This window comes from Semicossyphus pulcher, unplaced genomic scaffold, assembly GCF_022749685.1.
Source record: "Semicossyphus pulcher isolate SPU_LCO1_2020_fin unplaced genomic scaffold, fSemPul1.0.p SCAF_4, whole genome shotgun sequence".
Taxonomy (NCBI): Eukaryota; Metazoa; Chordata; class Actinopteri; order Labriformes; family Labridae; genus Semicossyphus; species Semicossyphus pulcher.
In genome coordinates this window covers 15285089-15305205 of record NW_027211715.1, presented here as the reverse complement: position 1 = coordinate 15305205, position 20117 = coordinate 15285089, and the positions used below count along the sequence as shown (strand labels likewise).

Sequence of the window (20117 nt, the reverse complement as noted above, 5' to 3'; positions counted from 1 at the left end):
AGTTCGAGTTTGACCAGCCTTTAAATTACAACACAGCTTACATGTTAGTTTGTTAACAATATAACAAAAATGTTTTAGTAATAATCTCTGAAAGAGGCCATTCTCCCGACCAGTTTACTGTAACTCGACATTGCTGTTTTTACTCACTTGAAACCTATGAGTGGGCTTCTTCCATCCCTGCTTTAATCACTCTTACAGTAACACTTCGGTGCTTACTGAGAAATTTCCAAATAGACATCTTTTACATGTTGACTCAACTGATTTTATGTGGGTGTCCGCCCACTGTTTTTACAAGTGTGTCTGATGGAAAAGAAGTGATTTAAAGATTCTCACCTTTACTCAAATATGCGGTCACGTACTGTATAATTTAACATGCTTTAACATCTTATCTTAAAAGCTACAGATATGCAATGTGCAAAATATTCTGTAAGGGCTATTTTTCATAATTACAAAGTGGTATATCAATTAAAAATTGTTTAAAAAGCAGAAACTCAAAGAACCACACCAGCCTTCCCGATTTCCCTCTCAACATTTATTTTATTTCATCATGTTAACTTATTGGCTCATTGCTGGCCCTTCCAATCAGTCAGCAGCTACAGCCTGACAGACAGATCACATAGCGCCCCCCTGTGGCTGCCTGCGGATGTGTGATCCATCTCGCAGTGCTGCTGAGGGTGTGTCTGCTCCACCCGCTGTGGTCCAGAGATGGTTGTTTGTGGGGTGAACCAGAACCTGAGCAAAGCAGCACTTTATAGTTTCCGTCCATATATCTCAACAAATACATATTTATATTGACAAATGACTTCATGTATCCTCCAGAGAGAGTTTGGTGTTCAGTTTGTCTTCTCTTAAGCCATTTAAAAAATCCTGCAGCTTACTCCCCACATGAATAACTCCTTAACTCACAACAATGTGTACATATGATTAGGCCCGAGACCATGACGACAGCTAATGTCTCATCACAAATAATCATCACATTTAAATAAAATTAATTGGTCGATGGATTAATTAGTCAGAACTTAGTTGTTGGACCAGCGTTGATTTGATCAGAAATGCATAGAGAATAACAGTGTGAGATGAGAGTGGAAAATAGAGGCTGTTACACACAGTCTGGTCCATTTCATTCGTTAAGGTTGGTTATGACAGAGAAACAGAAACTGTACGAGATAGTGAGGTAAGAACCCTGGTCTCTCGGGCTAAAAAGGACTCCCCTATGGTCCAGAGATACAGTATGTGGGCTGTCTTGGCACGTGATACCATCCACAGAGAGCGAGAGTAGAAACAGTCATGAAAGACATCTCCCCAGCTTCCTCAGCCTTCATCACATCGAGGCTGGCGATGTGTGGAGATGTGTTCCCTCCAGGTGTCTCTGCACAGTGGGATCAAACCCACAGTCACAGGTCACGACGCGGACGGCTGTCAGAGCTCATCTTTCTCCATCTGCTTGAACGCCTCCAAGTCTTCCCGCCAATCAGCCAGCAGTTCGTCCACTGACTGGCTGTTTGAGTCTGTGTCGGACTCCCCTCCCTCCCCTGAGTCTCTCTCCTTGTCGGGCTGTGCCACATTAGCCTCTTCCTCTGAAGGTCTAGCTTCCTCTTCTGGTGATGTAACTTTCTTTGCAGGTTTAGCGTCTTCTACTACAGCGTTGACTTTCGTCTGTAATGGAGTAACCTCCTCTGCAGTCACTTCCTCCATCTCCATTGTGCGTAATTGGTTTAGGCCTACAGGTTCAAAGGAGGTGGGAGTTGTGGCCTCAGTTATGCAGTCTTCCTGCACCACACCTGAAAAGAAAGCAGGGGCGTGTGACGGAACAGCTTTATACAAATAGATGCGCGGGACACACGCACGTACACACGCACAAGCCTCCTTTCCTCCTCCTCAGTCAGTAATCTATACAACATGCCCCCTGGTAGCCATTCTCAGTCAGAAATAGACCAGTATTCAGAGGCTGTCAACTACAACAGTATGATGCTGATGGTGAGTCATGTTTCACACAGGATAAAGTCTTTCACACAACCGAACCGAGAGTCAACTGAGAAAAGAAATCTGGCAAAAAGGAATACCGTGAAATTTGCACGGATCTGGCTAAAAAAGATGTTATAATTTCTAAAAATGTCGCCGCTTCCTTAACTGCAGATTGTAAAGGTGTCAAGAAACAAGTCTGTGCTTTTTATTATACAGTCAGGGGGAATGCACTGTGGTCTGCTGCAAGGACAACAGGCAGTGAATCAATGTAATTTCACGGCTTTATAATTAAGAGTTCAGACAGGTACAGGTTCTCTGGTCTTTCTTGTGTCATTGGGGCTTTCTGGATACAGAGACAAGCCATATATCAAAGGATTTGTGGTTAAGCGTCTGCTTTGAAAGATTATTATCTGAGTGCAGTTGTCCTGGATGCTCTGATCCACAGCAGCCTCTAGTTACTTGGAATGATCACAGTCTCATATCAGACTTTTTAGCATTCGTTATAAAGTCTTGCCAACATGGCTGAACATGTAAAAGAAGTAAAAACACTGTTGTGTGGCTCAGGCGGAAGGCGGCCACACTGTCCAGCTATGCTGTGTGTAACTAATGGTTTGCTCCGCTTACAAAAACACATAAAGAGCTGTCATGTCCTAACCTCTGGCTGGGAAAAGGATGAAGACAGAGTGGCTGCACTCAGCTTTTCTATCAAACAGACAGAACCCTGCGGTCAGAGGGTAGAGTTTAAGGACGGGGAAGGAGAGAAGAAAGCATTTTAATAAGGAGGGAAAAAAGATTAGGGATAGAGAAAGGATGAGAAGTGTGGATGACGTGCAAAGAAAGAAGGAAAAGAATACTTACTGCCCTCAATTAGGCTGCCAGGAAGAGGTTTACCTTTGAATATGGCTGCTGCTCATCCAGAGGGGAGAGGGTGATGAAAAAAAAAGAAGAGAAACCGAGAGAGAGAGGAGAGGAAAGCCACTGTTACAGTCCACCACGGGGAATAGAGGGATTTGGCAAATGAGGATAAAGAGGAGAAGAATGAGGATGAAATATTGATATGGGTGTAAACCTCCACCATGCACCATTACAACCACAGCTGGTGGGTGGCTGTGGAATGAGTCACCATCTACTAAATATGCCTGGATCCCTACGGCTCATCTTTATTTTATGAAGCAGAGCACATAATGGGGCTCGGGCAGTGGAGACGGATAAGATCATTCATTTAAAGAGAGTATGAGTAGAACAAAGAGAGTTTTAACAATTTAAGAGGCGTATGAAAGGGAGGGATGTCACACCTCTGTCTCTGGCTTTGTCGCTCAGCAGCACCTCCACCTCTCTGTACACCTTCAGCGCCTCCAACAGGATGTTGCCCTCCTTGTGGAAGAGGAAGAGGATCGGCAAGGTGACGTCTTCTGTGTTGCGGCCGTCGCCTGCCATCTGAAACAGGGGAGCTGTGTCGCTGCTGCTGCCCTCGTTGTCGTCTGGAACGAGAGAGGGAAGAAGATGTGTGAGATATAAGCACCGACATAGCTGATTACAGCTGATTAATCGATTGATTAATATTGTAACATACTGTTTGCAAGTTTTAAAGAGATTCTTAACTGTTAAGAAGGATCACACATAGATTCATATAATATTAAGCTTATAATTTCTAGTGCAGGACTCTATCCGACTGGCTCCTCAAGATAATCCATTTATCTAGTAATCGAGTAGTCATCTTCCGTCTTGTGTTGTTAGCGGCTCTCACTCACCGATGACTATGCCTCCGATGGCGCCAGCCTTCTGGATGTTTCTGGCCTTCTCTGCAAACATACACTGACCCCTCTGAAGCAGAGCGATGTGGCCTTGGACATACTCAGCGTTGGTGATCTCGGAACAGCCGCTGTAGGGTTCAGCCACAGTCACAAAGCCTCGTACCTGAGCGAACAGAAGGAAAAGTCAGGTTGAGAGACTAAAGGAACAAATAATATTGATTAATAATTAATGTAATTATATGTGTCGTACAGTCATTATTTCCTTTGTTTAAAGAAGGTCATTCTAGGAGAGGAGGAAACAAATCAAATATACCAGGGTGGCTCTCCTTAAATAAAAAAATAAAAAAATAAAAAAAGGAAGACAGTTTGCGGATTTGAAACCTGGCAGCAACAAACCCACTCACCCCTGTGGAACTTTTGGACAGGTCTGTGCCAAACTGTGCCGGGCCGGCGGTTAGCACAACCCTGCCAAAGAAAGGATGTGAGACGATTTGAATGGCTCTGGGAGGAAGCTGCTCTTTCTGCTGCTGGCTGGACAGCTCCATCATCTCCTGCATGAAGCGCACGCCGTCCTCTGCTGCTATCGCACTCACCGCCTAGGTGTGGGTGAGCCAGAGTGGGAGAGGAGAGGAAAGAGAGCGAGAGAGCGAGAGAGAGGGTTTTAAATAGGCAGGACAGAAAAGAACACCATGACTTGCGGAGTTGGAACAAAGAATATATCCTCTGATAAAGACGAATTTCTTTACAGAACGGCAGCAGGATCACAGAAAGGTCTTTGTTTTGCTGATGCACAAGCTCTTGCAGGTATAAAGACATCATGTATTTCAATGCACAATTTGTAACGCTATAAATAGTGGTAGTTGATGCCTTTTGATAATTTTACGTCATTTGTTCTAGAGATAACGACGTTCCAGAGATGTCCTGCAGTACTTTGCATATTGTAGTTTTGCATGTGGTGGAAAAGTAAAACCATTATACTCCTAGTAATTTAAACCAAACCGCAGAGAAGCAGTATAATATTAAGTAACTAAATAGTTTCAGCCTTGGATTGTGTGCTTTTTATGCCTATTTTTTCTGCTAGACTGTTTACCTGTGTGGCGTGCTGGACCAGCTGCACCCTGCCATCTTTCAGGTGGATGAGACTGACTCCCATCCTCCTCAGCAGCTCCAGATGTTCAGGATTGTTTGCCATGAAGTCCTGAGCCCTCAGAGGAGGACGGCCCATACCAGGCTCCCTGAGAGGAAGGAGAGGGAGGAAAAAGAGAAGTTAGAAAACATAGAAGTGAAACTCTTATTAGGAAAAATATCTGCAGGTATAGATACCTGAAAGGAGCAGGACGGGGGCAGCTCTTGTCCACAGCGCTACGGATCGGGTCTCTCAGGTTACGAGGGAAGGCGGGGTCAGGGAACAGGAGGCGAGTGTTCGGGCACGTCCAATCGAAGTTTGAGTCGTCCAGCTCCTCCTCTGACTGAAGAATCACATAAACATTACATATCGTCATAAAAAAAGATTCTGAAGTGAAGATTTTATATTGCAATTGTAACACGTTGATTACCGTTGAGTTTGAGGGAATAGATGATGAGTGAGGGGCTGTGGAGAGGGACAGGGGCAGCAGGTGGGCCTCAGTTGTGAATACGTAGTCCTCAACATCAAACGGTAGGTCCTCGGCATCAGCAAACAGCAGGAAGAGGTATTTGAACATCTCAGCGAGGAAGAACGAGTCCATTCTGACAGGAGAGAGGATGGGTGTGATAAGAGGCAAGCAGGGCAAACAAACTGAAGGAACTACTGTTTTATTGATCACTTATTCTAGGAATGAAGCCAGAATTATGAGCGGGTGTTTATGTGATGTTTCTACGTCTAAAGTCTTTATAGTAATTCTTGATAATAAGACAATAATCAGATTTTACTGCTCTAAATTTCTACTTTGAGATGTCCTCTCTATAAATAGAGATAATTGATAACATTTCCTGCCTCAGTGCACAGCCATGTCACAACTATTCAAGCCTGCATGAGGAGTTTCTAACTGGTTATGAAACAGTCTCAATGTAATACTGATGGCGTTATATAACCAACAAAAGCAACTCAGAACATGAGCTAGAAGATGGACTCATTCTACACATATTGCTATTGTGTTATGCTTAATGCAGACCAGTGGAGCCTCTGTTTACAATTTACCCAGCAACTAGTATTTAAACTTAATGCATGTAAAGCATGTCTAAAGGGTGTGTACGGCAGCATTACAAAAGTCCATCATCGTTTTTAGATCCTTACCTGTCCTCGTGGCTCCCTGTGCGTACATCCTTCATTGCAGCGAAGCCGCAGGGGACACGAGCAAAGCGGTTGAGGTTGTCCAGGATGGTGCGACCTGCCTCCAGGTAGTACGGGTCTCCTGTGGCCTGGGACGAGAGGACAAAGTGATCATTAGAGAGGGCAATTCATCAACTGTGAAGAAGGCTCCAGTCAGATACGGTCACAAAGATGTCATTTCCATTCCTAAGAAAAATTATAGCAGTGTGTAATCATTTTATGTTCCGTCATACATTTTGACACCAGAATGCCACAGGCAACATACTGTTATATGATAATTGCGAACAGTAATTAGTGCTCTGTATGCTGGAGGCGATAAACTGCGATAAAGCTATTGAACTATAGTACAGCAGTCCTTTAACATCAAACTCCAAGTTATCAACATTAAACAAAACCTGGTACATGATGAAAAACAGTCTGTTCTGTGGCAGTGAAAGGGAGCCTCTGCATTACGTCAAGCTTCCTTGATAAATTACCTTGTAAAGGAAATAGGTGCTCTCTGCAAACTCAGGCCTCAGGGGATGTTGGGCCCAGTGTACCCTGAAATCAGTAGTGAAGGCCTGGGGATAAACGGAGAAGGACGAAGGGGTCAGTACACCGTCCAAGCATTGTAATTACAACAATTGGATGAAGCTTAAATGCAACATAAATTTCAGGCTTGTTTGCATCCAAGCAGTTTTAGTTTGTAATAATAAGCCACTTCTTTGCGGCTACTTGACTCCAAGGTCAAACAACACCAAGTCATTTGTTTGGGGAGTAATTGGACGCTAAATATGGGATTAAAAGTTGGATACACAGAGAGAGAGAGAGAGAGAGGGAGGGATTACCTCTGGGAGGAAGTTGTGTTTCTTTGTGACTTGATACAACATCTCATGAGTCTCGATGGCAGGACGGATATCTCCCTTCAACACCTGGGACATGTACAGTGCAAAGAGTATGTAAAATATGACTGAAATCACAGTGGCATATGAAGTAAAGGGGTAAAAATTTCAATTCAATCTGACCTGCAGTCCAGGGAAGAATGCCAGCAGAGAGTCCATCCAGGTGCGAGCAGGGAGGAGAGGTTTGTGGATGTGGACGTCCAGCAGCAGTGGAGGCTGGCTGATGTACTTCATTATAGATGCATAGTGCTGAACAAAGGGGCAAACAAAGAGGAAGGATCGAGGATGTAACAGTGTTAAACTGAATAAACAGAACTTAAAATGTGATGCAAAAATCATCTCTTATCAGATTTGTGTGCGTGTGCATGAGTGTGCGTGTCCTCACAATATTAAACCGCTGCAGAAACTGATCATCTCCCAAGAGGACGTAGGCCTTCAGCAGGTATTCATAGTATGAGTCAATTCCAGCTCCGACTCCACTGTCTGGAGAAAGACACAATCATACATCACTTTAGACAGAGAAATCAGATGACATAACATTTTATACCATGTCCTTGCATCCTCATCACAGCCTCCTCCCCTCTTCTCCCAAACCCACAACACTCCCTCCATCCACCCTCTTCACATTCCCTTCCACTTATCGTGATCTCTCTTACCTCTGCGCACCCACTCTCCAGAGTGGATGTTGATGGTGGTTCCCACCAGGTTGCTGTTTCTCTGCCTCTTCTCCCACAGAAAGTCCATGGCTCTCCGGGCATGGGCCTGTGTGTGTGTGTGGGTGTGAGAGAGAGGAAGGGTGCATTATTGATTGAGAAAGTTAAAAATCGATATGCAGTAGCTGTCCACGGTGAGAAAGATTAAAGTGATTGACTCCGTGCTGGATCAGCAGACTTCTGCTGCCAGGAAGTGAACCACTGCCAGGAAATAATACTTTAGCACGGTGAAAAATATCAAACTTTTTTTTAACAAATACTGAACACTTACATTTTTCACTAGATCAAGATAGATTGAATCCAACTTAGATGCTTCAGTTTTAGTGTCCTTGTATTTTGGCCAACTTTCAAAACCACGCTTTGACCTTTGACACTTGGCACTAGCCAGTTTCTTCTAAATTGAGGTGCATGCATGAGCCCAAATATTCCTAAATACATTGTGCCGTTCCCTTCCAGCCAGGAGTAATCTTAAGTAGAGAGAAAACTAAGACTGTATTCTGATCAAGATCAATGGATTGTGATACACAGTACTCTAAACTTGTGTGTATCTTGGGTCAGATTTTCCCTGCTGTCAAAATTATCAATATGTGGGGGGGCTCAGTTGGTAGAACAGGCGCCCCATATACAATGGCTACAATCCTCAACGCACTGCTTGCAGGATCGACTCCCGGGCTGCCGGTGCATGTCATCCCTCACTCTCTCCTCCCCACATTTCCTGTCTCTCCTCAGATGTCCTATGAATGACGGCTAAAGCCAAAAAATAATCTTAAAATTATAAATACACTACACCTAATGCAGGGTGGTTTAACAAAAGTCTTTGCAGCCTGATCCCTAAGACTTGACAAAATGTGACCAGTTAAGTAAACAAAGAAAGACAAGCCACTTGTAGGGTGTGGCTGTTCACAGCTGATCACGTGTCTGTACAAACAGCTTATGGCTTTGTCTCTATTTATACGTCTTTAAGAGTGTTGATAGATAAATGTCAAAGTGAGGGCACAGGTTGGGATGCTTACTGTGCAAGCACGAAATGTCAGCTTTTATGTTTTAACACTTAGAACTAAATTTGCATGTAGTGCTCCTTTTCTGTTGAACAAGTAGCCGAGATTAAGATACTTTAAGTTTAAAGTGTATATTATTCTAAATAATCATTTTGTTATTTTAGGCATCCTGATTAACTAAAATATCTGGCCTCCTCATTTATAACACTTTCCTGAACAACAGCATAAATCTCTTCACACTGAAATAACAGCACGACCGCTGATATTTAACATGGCTTTCTACAGTTAATTTTGAATGACAACATGTTAATGTAGGCATACAAAGATCTTGTGCTGAACATGTGATACCTCAAACACTGGATCCCCAGTGAAGCGACTTAAGGCAGCAAACTCCAGGATGATGGTTCCCGCACACGCAGTGCAGGTGTCCGTCTCTGTGCCTGTTCTCGTCTCAGGACCCCTGACACCGTATTTCAAGTTCACCTGTCAAGCAAAAAGAAAGAAAGAACTTACACAATCTGTTTGTAAGAGTCACACTCGGTTTACATTTTAAAAAAACTAGTCAGACATGAAAATGTGTGCGTTCAAAAGATGAGACAGCTGTTGGCAGTGAAGCAGAAAATGAAAATATGTCCTCATGATGTAAGAGGCAAACCTGTCATGTAACAACTTAAGTGTGGGAATATATTGTAATATTTCTGTTTGTATATAATACATGATTTAATCAGTCTTATTTAGACAATGTTAAAGTTTGTAAGAGGCATTTTTTTTCAAATACCATACAGTGCAGATTTCCATTGACTACACTCTTCTCTGTAAACAATGGCTTCAACTCAGTAGTTTCCCCTCATTTACATAGCCTAAACAACTACAGATCAGTATTTGACTGCCAATGATAAGACAAAAAATGCATTTATAAAACTATCTTTTAATATTCCCATATTTAAAGACTACATTGTATGTAGGTTTATTTCTGGTATTGAAGGGCTGAAAGTATTGTATTTCTGCCTATGACCATGTGTCTCACCCTGGGATAAGGCAAGCCGCTGGTGGTGTTGAAGGCTGGCAGCAGTCGGAGGCCCAGGTCTTTGGCCATGTGCAGGAGCTCATCCTGGTACCACTGCATGTTTTGACCTCCCTCCTTCAGCATCACAGCCATGGAGTGTCCTCCCAACAGACCTCTGAACACACACACACACACAACCAAAAAGACACATACTTATAACTAAGTGCAGCAGAATCCAGTGCTGTTCTGTTTGCTGCCTGCCCGAAAGTATACATTTACAGTTTATTAATTAATGTATATTCATAGTGGAGTCCAATCTCACCCAAGGACTCGAATATTGGTTTCAAAGACTGACACCACGATGTCGTTGTCCAGCCTCACGTCTGTCAGCACTCTCCTTACTGCAGCTTCAAACTCTGTCGTCTTGTTCAAAAGCTGGCAATTAAGAAATTACACAACTTTTAAAACCAGGATTAATAATAGAACATTTTACAATTTAACATTTGACTGACTTATTGGCCAAATTAATATTTTGTAAAATATTTTTTATTTGTTATTTTTCATTTGTAAGAATTTCATGAATCTCTAAAAATCTCTTCAGTTATCATTGCGCTTGTAAAACATAACTCTAACTTGTTTGATACCTCCACTTTGTTATGTTATTAAATTACATACAGTCCGAAATGACAACCAGAAATATTAGTTTAAGAAAGCCAAACACAAAATACACAAAACAATTCTCACCACCAGAGTATCCAGAGTGTCGATGAGGGTTAGAGAGAACCTGTCAGAGAGAGACGGGAACTATTTACCAAGGGTGTCGACTGCCTCCTCGTTATACTTGTTAGTAATATTCAACATAATTATGGTTATTTGACATTGTGCACCTGAAACCTTTGCCAAGTGCTCAATCAGGTGTGGTAACACATGTGAACCCGCGTCATTAGTGGTCCGTTATTGCGTTATATTCCAAGGAACAAAGACAGCATGCTACTCACTTTCCCAGAGCGTCGTCTACGTCTCCACGACTGGGTTCGAGCCCACGTACTCTTCCTCTGCATGTCAGAGGCATCAGCTCATCTGCTGGATATGCGTGGTCCTGAGAAACACACAACAAAGACACTTTCAACACCACGCTTTGACCTTCAGTTCTCTTTATTATGTCGGAGAAGACCGTGGTAATCCAAACATGTACAAGATATTTCATGTAATCCAACCTAACAGTTATAAGTTGTCATACCAAAAAATGTAAAAATTCTGAATTATAAATAACCAAGAGAACTATTACATCCAGTATTAGCAAGGATGCAAATAGGACTTCAAAACTTTGTCAAATCCAAATATGAAGGCTGCAGCACAACGACTTTTTAAATTCATGTAAAGCAATCCAGTTAAAATAGATGACTTACCATATAATTCTGATATGCATGGTCAAACATCTCAACCACTTGGTTCCTTTGGTAAGAGGATAACACAAACACATGTCAGCGAGCAGAACATTTTTTGGGAGAGAAAATGTTTTGCCTCACATTAAGCCCTAAGGACGTGTATTTCTCAACTCACCTCAACCTGCTCTTCTCTTCAGTTGACATGGCCTGTCCGGGGCTGCATAATGCTCCAAGCAGCACCAATACGAACAGTAGAGCTGGCATTGTGGTAGCTGGGCAAGATCTCATAAATGTACATACAACTACAGCTCGGCTCTGAGACAGACACTTTGCAAACAACGTGTCATTACCACTACTCTCAGCAAACAGCTAAAATGAACAAAATCACCTAAGAATCCAATCCTACACACTCCCATTAAGTCTACACCTTGGAGAACATGTTGAAGCACCTTTTGGTTTTTGCCTAAGACGTACCACCTAATCATTAATGGCTACTGGAAAGCATCTTAGAAAAACTGTTGTTCAGCTATAGCCCACGCAAACACTAAAACAGGACTACGAGTCAAAGAGCAACCGTGTACAATTTGCGCTTCAAAAACGACGCCAAAACAGCAATAAAATATATATTTTAGGAATGTTGCTATTTCAAGTAACGAGATATCTATTTGAAACTTACAGAGATCAACCCGGCAGCAGCTGTAGTGCAAAGTTATTCCAAGTCCTGTTTGCAGGTTAGTTCGTCACACCTGTTTACTTTTCCAAGGTGTCAACCGGACCTAAAGACACGTGTGACACTTTGACGTCCACACGACTGTTATAACATGTAACTCTGCCTTAGACATATGCTAATAACAGTAATGTAATTTTCGAGATAAAACCATCGAGCAACAACGATCGAGGAGACTTCTAGTCTTTAAGCTATCCAGACACTTCGTCATATTTGAGACTTACTGTAAAGCAAAGCAATCAACGCCAAGTTAACAGCCCCTGTTTGTTTGTGTGTTTATAATTCCAACCCTCAAGTCGTCCACTTAGTTTACACAATCTAACGTTAAAGCCACTAAAACCAAAAGACAGTCCAGTTCACTCCAGCTCCTGTTATCACTCTGTCAACTGTACACCTTTTATAAGATAATTATTTCCTCATCTTGACAGCTCTACTTCGTCAGCTAGTCCAAACAGCAGCCGACCACTTGTCAGGCTTTAATTAGCCAGTTAGCCACCTCTGCTAACTAGCCAAGCCGGTGACAACGGACAGACCAAAAATACAAGTCAAAATGACAAAAACAGCCTTCATTGTTGAGCAGCGGACTTGGTCGAGCTATATTATTTGTCCTTTGTGATATAAATTTGTTTTTTCCCCCGTAAGCTACAGTTTCTCTATGCTAGCTTGCCTTCAAAACCGGATGCCGTTGCGACGAAAACGTCAACACATCCGCTTCCTGGAACGCACGGCTATTATGCCCTGAGTTCATGTCTCAGGCAGCATTTTGATAGTGGGCTGGCCGTCAAAGTCGCTTAATCTTCGTCGGGATTCGCATACGTTAGTCTAAATATGACCTAAGCTCTTCTGTCAGTTAAATATAATTATCATCTAAGCATAACCAGTAGTTTAATTGTTTTATAGGGCTTTCAGAGCAGGCGAAGCAGTAACCTTACAGTCATACTTAGGGAGGGGAGAAACGCTCTGAATAATACCCACTTGTGTTGCCTTTTTAATAAGCTTGGAGACGTGAATTTCAACGCGTCTCGCACTCCAAAGTGCACTTGTAACCTGTAACAAAATGCAATATTTGATAATAATATACACATTTGTAATTATTTTTCAAAAATTAAAAACTCAAAAGCAGTGCTTACACTGATTCATGCTATTCGTAATGCTGTGCTTGTACAGTTAGTAGCCTGTTTAACATCGTTTTTGTGCCCAACAGTGAAAAAAAATCCCGACCGCTTCTGAACGCAACGTTGGTCTTTTATGAAATTAAAGAATCACTCTATTCAAATCTCTAAATGCGTTTCAAAGCTGTAGTAAACACAGTCTAAGTGTTTACATGCGAACTTAATATCCTCCTATATATAAATGTTCGAAGTCCTTGTTTATTTCGGCGTATTGGCTTTTTTCATTCATTAACTACATGTCCCATGAAGCTTTGCGGCATCACTTGATACTTGGACGTTTTCACATGACAGCTACATCAACAAATCCCAAATCAGTGACAAAGAAAACAAGTTCCCTATAATGAAAACCGCACAGAAGGAATAGCGACTTAACGGGTTGGTTAGAGCACAAATTCTGACTTAAAAGAAAACTTCGAGGCTATGTTTTAGTGTCCTCTCCATAACAGATAAATGCCTGTCTTTATTATCTAATCACCGTATCCTGCCGGTGAATCGTGCAATATTTTAATTATTTAAGCTTAGCTTTTAACAAGATTTACATGTTACATGTGTAACATTTGGCTTTTAACTATCTTTTGTTCTTACACAGATTATCGTTTCTTTGACCTTTCTCTTTTTTGTATGCCAGGTAGTTATGTCAGTCATGACTCCTCTTGCCGATAACAAGCTGACAGGACTTGTTGCAGCCACATTTACTCCGTTAACTACACAGGGGTAAGCAATCTTTTAAAGTCACCTCCTTTTCTATGTCTGGTTTTCCAGTAGCCCAGCACTGAATGATATGTTTCATGTGGGAGATTGTATATTCGGTTCCCTGAAAACTGTGGTCCTCATACACTGCATCTATTATCGCATGTTTGGTACTTATTTGCCAAATGTGTTTGCGGATATTTTGTCACGTTTTTGTAACATTTTCCCCAAACAGTGAAATAGACACATCAGTGATTGGACCTTATATTGAGTACTTGACAGAGCAGCAGGGTGTCCATAATATATTTGGTAAGTTTACATGTTGGTTCTTTTTTTTTTGTCTGCCTTTGTCTTTGTTACAATCTAAATCAACCCTGCATGTTTATATGTGGCTCCTCTGTTAACAAATGAAAACCTTTCTTACTGGTAAAAAAAGAAAAAAAATTATTACTCAACTGTGTATTATTCACTCATTGATTTTCACCATAAGCTTGAGGGTCCCCTCTTCCAAAGAACATGTAAACTTCTTCATAGGAATTGTTCCTACATTTAAAGACACACCTTTAAATTAACAATTTACAAAGTAAATATTTTTTTATTTACTTTGAATACTTTGAACTTTGAATTGAATTTTGAGGTTTTTTTAATCTTGCATTGATTACTTTGTCCAAAATCCATGCTACGTCAGCAGATTTTTTGCAGAAGTGTGGTAATCAGGGAGATTAAAAAAAGTCTACTCAAAACGAGGCATTCAACTGATTATAGTTTAATCTGTTTATTAATTAAAATTTGACAAAACCCAGAGTGACAACTTCAAATGTCTACTTTTGTCCAACCTTCGAATTTAATCTGTTGAAATAACATTGCTTCATACTGCATCACTTTCTGTATATCTGACCTTTATGGCACTATAAGAATATATTGTTTTGTGTCAAGCCTGTTTTTGTTTCACTCCGTTCTACTACAAACGTCCTTTAAACAGAAACACAGAGAAAGGTTAAATAAGTTAAAGATAAAAAGTCTTCCCTTTTCTGTATGTTGATCAATGCCAGTCAGTGTGTTCTGAGTGTGAAAAGGGATGACTGCTCATTAACACTTCCCTAACACCCAGTGAATCATTATTGTTTTTGCTCAGCTTTTTTAAAAAACTTTTTTTTACCTTACACAACTCACCGTGTGAATTAAGACACATAGCCAATATTTTTTAGTTCTGGTGGATCCCACTATAAATGGGCCATTATTCCATACTTTATTACATCTGCATTATTCTTTTGTTCTCTTAACCTTCCTTTAAGATATATACAATTCTGTTTCAATAAGAAAAGCCTTTACTTGCTTACAGTCAATGGCACCACTGGAGAGAGCATGTCTCTCAGTGTTGCAGAGAGAAAGACCCTAGCAGAGGAGTGGTGTAAGAAAGCCAAGAGCAAGTAAGTCAACACCCATCACGACTCTTTGTCTGGAGATGTATGCATATGTTGAGTCTGATGCTGATTGGTTTATTTGTGTGCATGTCACTACAGAACGGTTAAGGTGATTGTGCATGTTGGCTGCTTGAGTCTGAAAGACTCCCAAGAACTGGTGAGTTGCTGCCCTCAAGTCACCTACAGTGATGTGAAAGCGGACCTTGTTTTTAAACATATTTTCTATTTTATTTTTTATTTACCATACATTTTCCATATTTTTTAGCCTTTGTTACAAGTTTACTTACAGCACCATTTATCTTCAAGTAGCTCTATGTAGAACTTAGATCACTCTAAATGATCTGCACGGCATTCCAGTCACTGTTTATGTTTTACATTGCACTTGTACTAACATAGAGCTAAGACATACAGTACATTTGAGCCACCCTCAGCAATTAATCTGAACTGGTTGATTGACAACCTGTTGTCAAAAGTTTTCTCTGGCTTTGTTTATTCAATTACTTGCAACATTTCTTTCTTCAATATTTTATTCTCCTCCAACCGTTATGTAACAACTGCTGAAACCTAATTTCTCCATATTCCCTTTGTTGGATGTAATTTCACTAAGCCCCAAGTCCTTAGTTCATTTGGCAATTTCCCAAAATCTTCAGTGCGTCAGCATGATGATGATTGTCTTTACTAATAATGATAACGTGAAGGAAGCAAGTTCTACACCCTTAAAGATGCTGTTTCACATACACATACAGTATATAATGTTACAATGTTGGATGTCCAGACTAAATGTGGGTGAAGTTTCAAATCTGTAGGTAAAAGTATGTTGGAGTAATCCCCAGGTTTCTCAGCTCAGTCTGCAGGCTGCTGTAAACAACAGGTTTCACACAGTTTTTTCTACACCCTGCCCGGCCAATCAGAATAAAGCTGGCTTGTAGGGGCGGGGTTTCTTAAAGGGACAGAGCTGACTGAGTCGTTTCAGTCAGAGGCTGTATTAGGGCCTGCGCAGAGCACCAGTGTGAGAAAAATTAGGTGTTTTTTTAACTGTAAATTATGCTAAGCTGCTCCACAGGTATCACAGAGTGAAATATGAAGTTTCAAACTAGCATAATACCCCCCATTTAACAAAAAAAAAACATTATTGTGTAGCTCCATCCTTTTCTCTGTTAATTTGTGGTCCACTTTGGGGTCTGGACAAAGCTTTTGATGTTTAATTTCAAGCATCTTGCAATCAGGTGTCCCAGAAATATTTGGATGTCAGTATGTAATAGCATGCTACATCTATGTTAAAGTAAGGGTTTGTCATTGTGGGGAAATTGCCATTTTATGAGAGGTTACGTACTATTTCTGAGCATTTGCCAGGAAACAACTGAAGACTTTAGGAGCGATAATGAGTTGTGGCCAAGAAATATTCAGGCCCATAGCTCCCTGTAAAATTTCAAACTGTTATAAATGGGTTTTTGTATGGTTAAAAGAAGTTTTAACAATGTGTTGAACATTGTTAATGTTCCCTGCAGGCTCGCCATGCAGCACAGATCGGGGTTGATGGGATATCAGTCATGGCTCCCTTCTTCTTCAAGCCCAGCAATGCAAGTACGTGATGGTTTTAGTGGGAAGGACATATAACACCTGCTTTGTCATTCACATGTCAAAACTGTACTTATAAAGCTTGGTTGTAACATGAAACCAAACTATGTTCTTCCATAATATGCATTTCTCTCCCTCTCCTCCTGCCTCAGATGTGTTGAGAAAGTTCCTCCAGGAGGTGGCTTCAGTCGCCCCAGATGTGCCCTTCTACTATTATCATATCCCGGGTGTCACCGGTGTAAATGGTAAGAGGCATTAAGGATCAATTGATTGATAAATATAACCGATGGCATACTCAATGTGAGACTGTGGTTGTTCTTGTTTCCATCAGTGCCTGTGAGAGACATGTTGGAAGACATTGAGAAGCACATTCCCTCCTTCAGAGGTGTAAAGTTCAGTGGGCCTGACCTGATGGACTTCGGCCTGTGTGTCAGCTACAGTCAGCCTCAGTGGTCACTCCTTTACGGCATAGACGAGGTCAGCCTTTTCACCGTCTGATTTTTGCTGAATTGTTTTGAGACTCTAACCTTCACAACAAAACCTTAAACAACTTTCTGTCTTGTTACCGCAGCAACTGCTGGCAGGTCTGACTATGGGAGCTCAGGGAGCAGTTGGCAGGTCTGTGTGTGATCCTTTGTCTCTTTTTAGACGTGGTGCTAAACAGTTGATTACATGTATTATTTATTTTTTCATTCCAGCACCTATAACTACCTGGGATGTCATATCAACAAGCTCATATCAGCATTCGAGAAAGGTGACCTTGTGAAAGCCAGGACGATACAGGTGCTGTGTAATTCTCTGCTGTTCTCCACAACTGTGATATTTTCCATCACTTTTGGCGACTGACATCTTTATTTGATTTCCATGAACAGTTCAAGCTTCAGGAGCTTCTCAAATATGCCAAGACATTTGGTGAGTGAGATTTGCGTTATGATGTTTCCTACCAAACACTCTTGCTCTTGTACTATAACATCAGCAGGTCTTTCTCTACTCCTGACACGTCTTTATTGTCATCAACAGGCTTTGATGTGGGAGTGAACAAGCAGCTGATGGTGGAGTTGTCAGGCTTGCATCTGGGACCTCCTCGACTCCCTGTGATGCAGTGTCCCCAAGCTAGCGCTGTCTCCATCGCAAAGAAATATCACCAGCTTTTCCCTCAACAGTTACTTGTTCAACCAGATTGAATTATGAGTGCAAAATCAATCCTCAGAAATCTTTGAATCTTATGGCATTTATATGGCATTTTGCGTGCTAGACAAATCAGCAGTATTATCTTTTAACCGTTTACTTTGTAAGAACTGAATCTCATTGAGCACTCCAAGCCTCGTTTTGTAAGTCATTACATTGTACATTACTTTGTTTTTCTACGTAGAAAATCACAGTAATGGAGAAGCCTTGAGCGAACGCTGACTCCATCAGAGGGAGGACGGGGGGGGGCACGGATATCAACTCTGTTTATGACACTCCAATAAAGGGCTTAATAAAACTGTTACAAGGGAACATAAAACACTTGCACAAAAGTTCAGACGTTATTTTAAGTAAGGATGCCTAAACTTTTATGAAATGTATACTTTTTACATAAAGGGAACCGTGTGTGTATTCAAATTATTTCTGCTTTGATGTCAATAACAAATGATAACTAATTTCTTACCAATAAATGTGCTGATCCCATATGTTGGTTCACACTGATTAAAGTTTCCGTCTTGTGTTTTTCTGTTCTTGGAGAGTTTGGAAATCACAAGGCCAGATTATCTCAAAGACTCGCACAAACAAGCAGGGGTTGGTATGTGTTTGTGTGTTAGAGACAGAAAGAGTGTGCAGCGTGTTTTTCACATGATCATTGTGTCTAATCAGTTTGCATCAAGTCTTACTGTTCTTTTTTCTGAATATAAAGCTCAGTATTGACTAATGTTTTCGCAAAGAAATGATAGTTTACCATACTTTTTGGCTACAGTGGTGCAGTGGTTAGCGCTGTCGCCCCACAGCTAGAAGTTTGCTAGATCGAATCCCAGTTTGGACGTAGTGGAGTTTGTGTCTGGGTGGAGTTTGCATGTTGCATCCCACAGTCCAAAGACATGCTCGTTAGGTTAAATGATGACCTAAAACTGCCCGTAGGTGTGAGCGCGAGCACGAAAGATTGTCTGTTTCTATGTGTCCGCCCTGTGATTGACTGGTGATCAGCAGGGCTGCTCATAAGGGGGGAGAAGGGGGAAAGCTTTCAGTGGCCAAGGTGCTACTGGGGCACCAGATTAACTTTAAACCTTAATTAAATGTCTGTTCATCTTTTATTATGTCCTACCCAATAAAGAACCCAATTTTCATAGGAAATTAAAAACCCTTTTCATCACAGATAAGTTGACCCTAAAGCTGATTGTCACTCCAGTGTTTCCAATTTGACTGTACACCTTTAATCAGTGGGGTTACATTAAATAAATCTGCCTCTATAAACAGCACAAAAAGAAAGTGAATTAACATTAACGGATATGAGAAAGCTATGCCACCCACTGAGAGAGACAAATCCACTGTTTATGGGTTTGCAGCTGTGTAACTGTCTCGCCTGCATATCATGTAACACTACATTCATTCACCCTGACCTTGTTCAAGCCCTGCTTTGCCATGAGTCGGCGCATATTTCTCTAATATAACATTTAGATTCAAAACAAGTCCAGTGAGTCGTCTGCGCGTGTTTTAGCAGCAGCATTCGCCTCAGGCTGGGTGTCGCTGTGAACTCTGTGAGGACTGTGTGTGTGAGTCAGGGGAATCTGGGTCGGGCTTCAGTGAGCCCACGAGTTCTAGTAAAGGCCTTTATAGTGATGTTTATTGTTATTTATCCGAGTAGTAAGCCTGTGCTTTTTTTCCTTTTAGCATTATTAGCCACTATCACAGAGAGCTCAGACAGGCGTGTTAACAAAAGCATTCATACAAATAAATTGTGTTTACACCCTCAGGCTTGTTCTTAAATGGTTACAGCTGCACACATTCATTACACTTCGGTGTCAGCATCAAATTAATCTCCTGCATGTAAATATTTTAGATGTAAGCAATAAGAGTCACCAAGTCATCTACAGCTGAGCGTAATTTGCCTCACTGTGACTAAACCTGACTCTGTACCATGCGTGTATGACCCTTGCAGCTGCAGTGGAACAGGACTGGTGCCATGTTAACAGATGGATCTCAGGGGGCAAACAGAGGAGGAAGATGGTATATGATGGCTCTTTTGTGATCCCCATGAGGACACTGAGCTTTTAAAGCTTCAAAAAAAGGAAACCATAGAACATAATGATCATTGCAAATCTTGATTAGATCATGCACATGATGCTGAACTGTGTACTTCCTCTGTTTCAGTGTTGTTCTGCGTTGATTGTTCTTTCCATCTCTTATCTAATCTTACTGCTCCTTTGATTCCCTTTGGCCTCCTGTCTTAAAGTATGCAACATGAGCATCATGTCGTATTAACTTAACCGAACTTTAGAGATGGCTGGTTCTGTTATATATCCAACCAGGGAGACA

The 20117-nt window shown here is 41.3% G+C and overlaps 2 protein-coding genes across 4 annotated transcripts; one reads left to right on the top strand and one right to left on the bottom strand.

The window, feature by feature from the left end:
- Positions 1-517: 517 nt before the first annotated feature.
- edem3 (ER degradation enhancer, mannosidase alpha-like 3) lies at positions 518-12429 on the bottom strand. Of its 3 annotated transcripts, XM_069679679.1 has the most exons (21): positions 11192-12429; positions 11038-11083; positions 10627-10727; positions 10373-10412; positions 9951-10063; positions 9650-9803; positions 8971-9105; positions 7568-7673; positions 7297-7394; positions 7035-7160; positions 6858-6941; positions 6507-6590; positions 5995-6119; positions 5276-5447; positions 5043-5188; positions 4810-4954; positions 4124-4315; positions 3717-3882; positions 3261-3446; positions 2824-2871; positions 518-1781 (listed from the first exon to the last, which is right to left on the bottom strand). In XM_069679679.1, the coding sequence occupies exons 1-21, from the start codon at positions 11302-11304 to the stop codon at positions 1420-1422; spliced, it is 2742 nt and encodes a 913-aa protein (XP_069535780.1). In that variant the 5' UTR covers positions 11305-12429; the 3' UTR covers positions 518-1419. The 3 variants fall into 3 exon arrangements, with proteins under 3 accessions (XP_069535780.1, XP_069535779.1, XP_069535781.1); XM_069679678.1 differs by having other exon boundaries at positions 5043-5447; XM_069679680.1 differs by lacking the exon at positions 2824-2871.
- An 820-nt stretch (positions 12430-13249) lies between these two features.
- On the top strand, positions 13250-18264 carry npl (N-acetylneuraminate pyruvate lyase (dihydrodipicolinate synthase)). Its single transcript, XM_069679681.1, has 12 exons — positions 13250-13290; positions 13544-13629; positions 13841-13914; positions 14948-15035; positions 15129-15186; positions 16538-16613; positions 16760-16852; positions 16939-17084; positions 17179-17225; positions 17306-17390; positions 17480-17519; positions 17628-18264. The coding sequence occupies exons 2-12, from the start codon at positions 13550-13552 to the stop codon at positions 17789-17791; spliced, it is 951 nt and encodes a 316-aa protein (XP_069535782.1). The 5' UTR covers positions 13250-13290; positions 13544-13549; the 3' UTR covers positions 17792-18264.
- The last annotated feature ends 1853 nt before the right edge of the window (positions 18265-20117 follow it).

What these genes read in the sequence shown, in the direction of transcription:
- npl (XM_069679681.1), top strand. Translation starts at nt 13,550, where the DNA reads ATGTCAGTCATGACTCCTCTTGCCGATAACAAGCTGACAGGACTTGTT. An exon ending in GGGTGTCACCGGTGTAAATG is followed by an intron (nt 16,853 to 16,938) that starts GTAAGAGGCATT and finishes TGTTTCCATCAG; the next exon opens with TGCCTGTGAGAGACATGTTG. An exon ending in TCCTTTACGGCATAGACGAG is followed by an intron (nt 17,085 to 17,178) that starts GTCAGCCTTTTC and finishes TTGTTACCGCAG; the next exon opens with CAACTGCTGGCAGGTCTGAC.
- edem3 (XM_069679678.1), bottom strand. Translation starts at nt 11,304, where the DNA reads ATGAGATCTTGCCCAGCTACCACAATGCCAGCTCTACTGTTCGTATTG. An exon ending in ACCAATATTCGAGTCCTTGG is followed by an intron (nt 9,804 to 9,950) that starts GTGAGATTGGAC and finishes GTGTGTGTTCAG; the next exon opens with AGGTCTGTTGGGAGGACACT. An exon ending in CGACAAAGCCAGAGACAGAG is followed by an intron (nt 2,872 to 3,260) that starts GTGTGACATCCC and finishes CTGGATGAGCAG; the next exon opens with CAGCCATATTCAAAGGTAAA.